At 42.5% G+C, this 9,210-nt stretch overlaps 1 protein-coding gene across 2 annotated transcripts; it reads right to left on the bottom strand.

The window, feature by feature from the left end:
- Positions 1-5,841: 5,841 nt before the first annotated feature.
- On the bottom strand, positions 5,842-7,669 carry akip1 (A kinase (PRKA) interacting protein 1). 2 transcript variants are annotated; one of them, XM_080505236.1, is made up of 6 exons: positions 7,492-7,584; positions 7,189-7,309; positions 6,864-7,056; positions 6,685-6,759; positions 6,487-6,603; positions 5,842-6,225 (listed from the first exon to the last, which is right to left on the bottom strand). In XM_080505236.1, exons 3-6 carry the CDS (start codon positions 7,020-7,022, stop codon positions 6,073-6,075), a joined length of 504 nt encoding a protein of 167 aa, XP_080361362.1. In that variant the 5' UTR covers positions 7,023-7,056; positions 7,189-7,309; positions 7,492-7,584; the 3' UTR covers positions 5,842-6,072. The 2 variants fall into 2 exon arrangements, with proteins under 2 accessions (XP_080361362.1, XP_080361361.1); XM_080505235.1 differs by lacking the exons at positions 7,189-7,309; positions 7,492-7,584 and adding an exon at positions 7,589-7,669.
- Positions 7,670-9,210: the final 1,541 nt, after the last annotated feature.

Genomic DNA, 9,210 nt, shown 5'->3' with positions numbered 1-9,210 from the left:
TTCTGCCGTAGATTAGGCCTCCTGTTCAATGTAAAGTGTTGTGAAGTGGATGTGACGTATTGTCCATGATAGACTGCAGTTTGTTCAGTGATCTATATTCTCTGCAACTCAAGTGTCTCCAGGTCCTGTTCTGAAACAGGTTTTAACATAACTATTGATCTTGTGCACTTATTCAGCATATTTCAGCATACAGTACGTTGAAAGATCTGAGCTTCTCGAGAAAGTGGAGTGTGCCCGTCCATTTCTTTTTTTTACATGTAACCCAACTTATTATTAGTCAATCTTCAGCACACACACAGTCCAGCACCTGGGGGGCTGCTGTGGGTCAAGGGCCTCAGTTACCCACAGTTACAACCTGTTGGTAGTGGGACACGAACCTGCACATTTCAGTTTCTGCTGATGAAAGATGTTAGAATTGTACATGAGGCCTGAAATGTGGAAGCCCATTAGAATTAGAAGGTCCCCAGTCTCTGTACTTCCTGTGACTTTTCAATGTGCTTTAAACTTCCAAGAAACGTGATCCTTGTGATATTATTCATCACTTGAAGTCTTTCATTGAACACAAAACAACATGGCCTTGTTCTGGTTTAATAGAATCAGCCATCAGTGATGTTAATGAAACAAGACTCAACCATTCTAACACAATGTAAATTTTCAGTGAACAGTAAAGTAGAGGAGGAGGAGCAATACATCACTAATGCTTCAGGCAGAATTAGTGTCATTTCTCTATGCTGCATTTGCTGTGGAACTGATCCTGAATCAGCTGATCGTCAAGTGAACAGCACCTCCAGTGGCAATGAAACAAACATACTCAGTCCTGTTTGTGTGTCCATGGCAACCAGTGACAACAGTGTGGTGAAGTTGTCCTCTGCAGCTGACTGTGAGCAACAGAAACTTTAGGTAATGTACTAATACTAACTAAGTAATGTATTTAAGTACAGTTGATCTCTTTTACTTTCCATTTGCTGTTATCTCCATGTTCTTACGACATTGAATTCCACTGTCAAAACCTTTACTTCATGTGTTGATTCAGACAAACAATACAAAAGACACTTAGAAAACTCTTCAGTAAATTAACTGAACAAGATCACTGATTACAGTGAAGTGATTACTATAAACATTCCTGACCTTTAAAACTACACGTGTTAATGAACAGTCAGCTCCATTTCCTATTGCTGCTGGATTCAAATAATAATTTGAGAGTGTAGCGAATGTAATAAAGCATGTTTTAACACTGTCACATCAGTGAAATTGTTAATATAAAGGAGCAAACATGTGTACCGGTAACTATGTATAGAAATGGACAAAGGACAGCAAATTGAGGCATTGCATCAGTTTCATTTTGTCAATTTGCCTTGCAAAATTAGTCAACACCATTTTGAACATTTTTCAAATTAATCATACAAATATGTTTCCATATTCTAATATGAAACTATGTAATATTTTAAAGTTCCACAAAGTTTTTGACAGGACAAATTATGTCTCGTAGTCCTTAAAAATGTGCTAAATTTGATGAGAAGGAGATTGCAAAATGTAAATTTGCTCCCTGGTGGCAGCCTGTCCTCTGCATGTAGGAGAAAACTCCAGATGCCCCAAAACTCTGGCTACATGGTAAAACATGGGAATCGCAGTAGAAGTGGTCCGTCCCTCTCTATCTGGCTGCTTTTAATAGATATGTGGAGTTCCAGATGGAAAAAACCCAAATGCTAGTTCAACTTATGATACACCAATGGAAACAGCTGTGATTACATTTAATTTCTGATAGTTGATCCTTGTAAATATGTGACAGTTTTACCCCTGTATATTTTGAATAAAAATGGCTCCAAACATTATGGTTTTGTTTTTTCTTGCCACTTAGCTATGACAAAGAAAAAATAGAATAAATAAATACATGTCTTCACTTGCTTTCAGCGTTCGGATGACATACTCGCTGGCAGCCTCCGAGGCTGCTTTGATTCCACTGTTTCTGGGCCAGCAGGGATGCAACATCACTTTTGTGGTGAGCAACTCCGAGAACATAAAAGCCATCCTGGGGTCAGTAAAACGCCTACTGATCCAAACGCTGCTGACCAAAGCTTCTCTCAGGGACTCTCTCTTCAACATCATGACGTTTTCCAGCAAGGTGAGGTGGGACTGAGTCCCTTTTACTTGGGATTTTGATTCAACCGAATCAATCCTTCAAGGTACTAATTCTTACACTGACATCGCAGGTGAACCTCTGGTCCACCCGCATGCTCCCCTGTACTCCTGACACAGTGTACACAGCCCTGACCTGGATTCACTCGGTAAGCTGCGGTCCCGGCAGGGACCTCCTGGCCGCTCTGAGCATGGCTCTCACGGACCCCGCCTGCCAGGCGCTTCACCTGCTCTGCGCAGACCTCCCAGAGCAGCCCGAGGCTGTGCTGAGAGCCCTGCCCGCTCTAGCAGCCGGGAGACCCTTGAGCATCTTCTACCTGCAGCACTCGGGGATCCCGCTGAATAAGAACGCGAGGGACTATCTGCAGTGCCTGGCCGAGGCCACATGTGGGAGCTGTTCTTTGATACCCTTTGACATGAGTGGAGGGTTAAAAAAAGTATGTGAAAATCCATCAAGCACTGGGCAATGATGGAAACGTTGACTTTGATTTTGTTTTGTATCCCAGACAATGACAGAATCACAAATGCAAACTATGATCATGCACCAATTCTCGGTTGTAGTTGTGTAAATTGGTCTGTTTGTGCTTCTGTGGGTATTGCTAGGTGATTCCTCTGCATGTTGGTGACATCCCATCATCGGTACCTACGGTCTCTCCATTGAAATGTTGCTATGCATCCACCTCTCTTATTGCACCACAGCAGCAAACATATCCATCATCTCGCAGGTTAGTTTGTATGATTGTGTATTAAATGGACAATAATAATCAGGCAATAGCTTATTATTCTTGCTTGACTTTGTCCTCCAGGTGCAGTTTTGGTGATTCGTTTTGTCCAGTTGTGTCCTGTCTCCGGACTGGTGAAAACCTGGATGGTCCAGAGTTTTTCCCAGGATGCCGAGTGCTTGCCAGAAGACAGGTGGATGGCCTGTACCACCTGGGCACCGTGATACAGCAAGTGCAGGTGAAACTGAACAGAGTGTAACTACATGTGTTCAGTCCAGTTTTTAATGCTAAGCTTGTGTGAAAAGACCAATTAATCTGAAATCAAAAGTGTTGGAAATGGTCTTGGTATTGATTATAGGCATGTTTTCATGTTTTGCTCAAGGACACATTGACATATAGACAAAGGGGCTTAAACTTGCAGCCTTGGGATTAAAAGGCAACCGACTGGACCAACTGAGCCACAGCTCCAATCCAACACTGCTAACAACAGCACGACTGTGCTGCTCACATCAGAAACATATGCCACTCGTTCACTGCAGCGTGTGATGACACCTTTTCCCACCTGTTCAAACTCAGGGCCGCAGTGGAGTTTGGGTGGTTGAGTTTGATCATCCGGGAGGTGGTAGCTTGGGCGTCACCTCCTTTCAGCGTCAGTTGACTTGTTCTCTTGACATGGTAAACAACAGAAGAGCTCTCGCACATCATCTGCTACCGGGTGATGCCGTCCTGTCTCCGTGGGAACCAGATCTGAGGAGATACAGTCCGGGGCGTGTGGTCGCAGCCACAGAGCGGAGAGACGGCGTTAATGGTAAGGCCAAACTTTTAAATCCATGATGTTGAGAGTTAAGAATCCCTGAAATATTCGTTTGAAAATGATCAAAAACTGTGAAATAGGCTTGACCACCAGCAGTCATCAAGATTAATTTTTGCTCTGCTCTTTTGCAGCTAAATCTGTGACAAGCCTCCGAGTGGTAATGTGGAACAGTTGTGTGTCACTTGTCCCAGACGACCTTGCTTTGCCCATTTCACCTGCCCGCTATGACAGAATAGTGAGGGAGATCCCAATCCCAACAGCACCCTTCCATCCATACTGCGGCTGCCTTTCCTCCCGGAGCTCCTCCTGTTATCCAAACCTGCTCTGTACTGATTGCTGCCCCGTGTCCTCCTCCTGCCGCTGTTCGTTCAGAAACCGTCAAACCCGTGTCTCTTCGCCCAGCTGTGGGTCCAGTCCTCTGAGCATGGAGGGATTTGACAGGTCAGACCACAACGGACAAATGGACTTCAGGGATGTGACGAAGAGCGATCTTGAAATCCCAACCTCCCCCTCTTTGTCGCTCTCCGAGGATGGGACCACTGGGTCCATGTCTCCACAGGTGAAGCCGAGGAGCAAACCACAGCGTCCGCCGTGGAGGTACTGGAGGAGAACTGGACCAGAGCCCCAACACAGACAGCCAGGTGGGATCCAAGAGACAAGGTGGAGATTATACACTCAAAGTTCAGAACGAGCCCCTTAAACAAGCTCAGGATCTGCAGGAAAGATCACGTCTTAATTGGCCTGCGGTGAGCTGGCAGTCTTCAGGATGAAGTAGGAGAATGTGTGTAAGACAAAAACACCTGAGCTTCTCTATAGTCATATTCCCACTGACACTCTATGTGGATTTAGATCTTTTTTCCCCCCAGTAGACCACAAAAGAGGTCTTGCTGAACATCAGTTTACACATTATATACTGATTGATGAATGGAAATATCTTGCAAACCATTTTAACAGCTCTTTTCTACACGAGCTCCTGGAATTAGGTTTTCCTCTTCTTTACTATATGTTACCTTGCTCAACGTGACGGCGATTATAGGGAGAAAGGTTATCTAAGATCTTCTCCAAGGTCAATAAAGTAATCGTTCATAAAAGATCAAACTCCAAGAATAAAACACGACTGAATATTTCAAAGGTTTTTACAATAATGTCACAAATGATATATTTGTCACTGGCTGATTGATTAGTATCTCTCAATGTGGATTTTACTATGGACTCACCATGCTCTCAGTTTCATTTGCATCATTGATTTTTATGGTTGTCTGGCTGAGAGATATATTAAATTAAATTGACCAAATACCCCATCAGGCTTGGTCAGTATAAAGTTTTCATTCGCCACACATTTCTGATCTGCCCGAAAGGATCTTCCTCGGTTATTTTGTCAATTCCTTCAACCACGTCTCTGGAAAACCAGGCAGGTAGATTTACTCTAATTCTGCTGAGGAAAACACAACAAAACTATTTCTTGGAGGAGTGAGTAACATGGCAAACGTCCTTGTATCTCAGTTGAATGGAGAATCAAATTTGATAAATGGCCTTGATAATTGTACAAGGTAATGTTGACCTTGCCTCTAGAAACCACAGACCAATCAAAATGAAAGTTGAGCGCTGCATGAATACATAACTTAGTCATGATTAAATAAAACTAAAGTTAAAGGCCATTTTACTAGGACTTTGCACTGCAGCTTCATAACCTTGTGAGGTCAGTGGTCCTAGATTCATCATTTTGGGGAGTTGAGTGCAAAAACACCTCTTATATTTGAATACATTCCCTCAAGTCTAATTTATGACACTAAATTGCTGATATTCAAAATGCTGTGACCTATTTAAATAAGATTCTGCTTTCATCCACAGGAAGTGTCCTCGCCAGGAGAACTCCACAACCAGTGAGGTTCATGTTCCCCGTCCCACAGATCAGCGCCTCTCCCAACCACAGCTCCTTGTTCCAGTCCCTCGCTGGTATTAAAGGAAGAGTGGCGAGCGTCTACTTCAAACCTCGCCCACCCGCAGGACTCCACCCTTTTTCTGGCAACAAAGCCACTATGATTCATACATGATACTGTATGTCAGTATATAACGTGAACACTTTGATGATGTATATGAATATACAACCAAAAGATGAATTAAAAGAAACAAAAACAACTTTATTTTATTATACTGAGACGGTACAGGCGCAGATTAAAAAAAAAAAACAAACACTCTTGAGTGTTTCATATACTGATTTTGGCCAAACTTTGACATACAAGCAAATAAAACGCGTCAGTAAAATGCAATAAAAAATATGGCTTTTCAATGTGCACAAAAATAACACTTTGTTGTAAAGTCTGAATAAAAAAATTGGTATAAAAGCAAGTAAGACACACAAACACACTGCATGAGAAAGTGTTGTTATTAGCTTTAGGGTCAGAAGTTAAAGGTGAGGTGGACACTCTCTCCAGCTTTCAGGTTCACTGCATGGCTCTGCTGCTGTGACTCAGGCAGGCTGGCAGTGATGCTGTAGCTTCCAGGCCAAACCTCAATGTTGAAATCTTCATCTGCCGCCGCCGCCGCATGGTGCTGATGGAGACAAGACTTCAGTTTGTAAATCTTTTAAAAAACATCACTACAATGTGACCTAAAGCAGCTTTTGATAACAGCACTGATATGAAAGGGTTAACTAACACATACATGCTGCTTATACTGTCATTCTCATTGTAAATGAACACCTTAAGCTGAGTATTTATAGTTTATAGGATACTGGTCACATGAAACCACAACACACATACTGATGACAGTAAATTCAGTGTTACCGACAGATAAATACAACCCATCCTGTACCTGTTTCATGGGTGCTGGTGCTGGTTGTGTCGTCCCCGATAGTCGAGTGTGGAACCTGGACTTGTGGATCCTTTCAGCGTCACTGGGCTCAGGGCAACAGCCCGAGTCATAAAACCTCTACGGTAAAAATCAAAATGGCCATGTTAGTGTATCTACAAGTTGCAGCATCCATGTGATGTGTGACAAACATTCTGCCACCTTGCATTGACGTGTCGTCTGAGCCATGAATTCTGCAACGGTTGCAAAGGCATCGCTGAGTTCTGTTGGGGTTTTCTGAAAGAGCAACATCAAATAGAAAAAGACAGTTTAAAAAGTTACATCCTACAGTGTCACGGTCAGTTTTCTCCAGTCGGACTCAAAGATAAAGAAAAAGAAACCTCAAGTGATGAGTGCACGTCGTGATCTGTAGTTGTGGGAGTCTGAGACTCACTGATGCTCGTCCAGTCGACGCTCCGCCTGGAGGCGCGTGCCAACACCTCCAACCCCAAGCGGGCGGAGCGCTCCAGAGAAACATCCAGCCGGGCGTCGTGGGCCATGAACGGACTGAATAAAGACTCGGGTGACACTCACCTGTGTAGTGAAACAGGGACCAAGTAAGGTTAGTTTCCCCCCTTTCCTAATATCACTAACTTAATAAAAAGGTGAGATCTCGTTCACTGGAACGTCACTTTTATTTTGAAATCCGTTTGGGTAGGCACTTACGGTCAAGCATGGAGTGTGGCTACACACGAGCGTTTTCGCGATTTACGTTTTCTGAAGTGACACCAGTGACCAATTCCCTCTTCCCAGTTCCCCCTGAATGCACCACAACTGCTGCAGAGATCTACTTGGATAAACAGACTATGAGCAATGAGATTATCTTGTTGATCCGGAGTAGAAAGCAGCTGGCGTGGTAGTTTTTTTTCCTACAGAATCCCCCTCACCTTCACTGACTAACAGTTTAAACGAAGTGTTTGTGAGTTAACGTTAACCTTGACAGCACGCGTGAAAGTGGCAGTTGTTTACCTGTTTAGCGCGTCTCAGGAACTTCCGGTCGGGTCAAACAGGAAGACAGTTTTAAAAAGCAGCATCCTCAGACAGACTTACTTTTCTCTGGACTTACCCCGGGGTGTGTAGCGATCACATTTGCCTGGTTTATCTCGTCAGGCTGACGCTCCACTCTGCGGATGACGCTGTTTTGAATGACTGACACACCCGGAAGCCCCGACCCACCCGGCGGAGAGTGGTGCGTTCAAGGTCCGCTTGAAAGCGAACGTGTTAAAAAGTGACATCAAACATACGACTTGTAGAAAAGTATTAAGGTCACTATTAACATTAATGGACGAAAAAAGAAAACATTTAAAGCATTTCAATATTAAAAGAAAGAAAATAATCTAGAAAATGATTCACTATGAGTATAATGAGTAATCTAATACATAATTTGGTAGTGAAATCCCTAATGGGAAGTTTTGCATTTTATTGACAGAAAACTTTCAAACTTAATGAACTTGACTGTCAACTCTTCAATCCTGTATTACAGTGGCATGGTGGTGCAGCAGTTGCATGTTCTTCATGTGCATGGGTGTTCTCAGGTTGCTCTAATTTTGTCTCACAGGTCATGAACCCTGCTTTTGGCCAAACAACATGGATTATCTCATGCATGATACTTTACATTTACACTCCAGTAGAGATTAACAAGACAAATCTACTAATAAACCACGAGTTTAAATCAAGAGATAACTCAAATCAAGTGCTGCAGGTTGTCAATAGCTATAACTATTTAGCTTCTATAGAAATGTTAATAGCAAAAAATGTAAACAGGTGTGATTCTTTGAATTTAAATAGTGCAATGACATCAAATGTCAAAACAGAAACTGGAAACAAGATTTATGTGGAACTACAAATGAATTTAACCTGCAAATGTCATGTCAGTGACCATCATTGTGGAAAAACTATGAGCTCCTCATGTAAGAATTCTACCTTTGTGCACTTCCAAGCTTAAATTGGAATTAGTGGCAATGGCAGGAGGAACATAACTAAACAGCCACAGCGCAAATGTATGCGTCCATTTCCTGCTCAAAACCTATTTAACAACTATTAACTGAGGTTGAAAAGTTATTGTCCAGTCAGACACACCAAGCCAAGGCCCAAAAGCACCTCTGAAGCTTCTGAAGGACACATTCGAAGAAAATAAAGCTCAGTTCCATGCTACACGGCGCAGTGGTTATTGCTCAAACCTCAAATCAAGAGTTTTGTTCAAATCTGGATGTTTTTGTGCAATTTTACATTTCCTTCCAGTTCAAAACCACGACTGAAGCATTGAAGTCCTGATTCTTTATGGAGCTGGGAAGTTCTCCCCATTTCCTCCCAGGTAACCAATGAGCCATTTTAAGACATGTCGACGCGGTCCATTTCATTCATTCAACCGTGTCACTCACACACGTAGAAGTGCCAGTCATCACCTCATCCTACTCTACTTGTCATTTCTGAATCTCTATAATAAAATGTAGAAAGATGAGCATCCTCTGAGAAATAAGATTGAAATAAATTGTTCCCAATGTCATTGCTCTCGTTATATTTCCACCAAAAAGGTTTTTGTGTAATATCAGAACCAAAAGTGAATTTTTCAAGTGCTTATGCATTTCTAACTTGACAAACTGGGGTACAATTTGCCTTTTAAAAACAAAGTGCAAAAACCCTTTATAACACATATTGTTTGCATATTCACCAATAAGACACGACAGA

Source organism: Blennius ocellaris (genome assembly GCF_963422515.1).
Source record: "Blennius ocellaris genome assembly, chromosome: 11".
NCBI classification, from domain to species: domain Eukaryota; kingdom Metazoa; phylum Chordata; class Actinopteri; order Blenniiformes; family Blenniidae; genus Blennius; species Blennius ocellaris.
This window is presented reverse-complemented; position numbering and strand designations above follow the sequence as displayed.

Excerpts from the sequence above, each read along its gene's own strand:
- akip1 (XM_080505235.1), bottom strand. The coding sequence starts at position 7,022 with ATGGCCCACGACGCCCGGCTGGATGTTTCTCTGGAGCGCTCCGCCCGC. Across the intron at positions 6,760-6,863 it reads ACGTGCACTCATCACTTGAG|AAAACCCCAACAGAACTCAG; the intron begins GTTTCTTTTTCT and ends TTGCTCTTTCAG. Across the intron at positions 6,226-6,486 it reads CACCAGCACCCATGAAACAG|CACCATGCGGCGGCGGCGGC; the intron begins GTACAGGATGGG and ends TGTCTCCATCAG.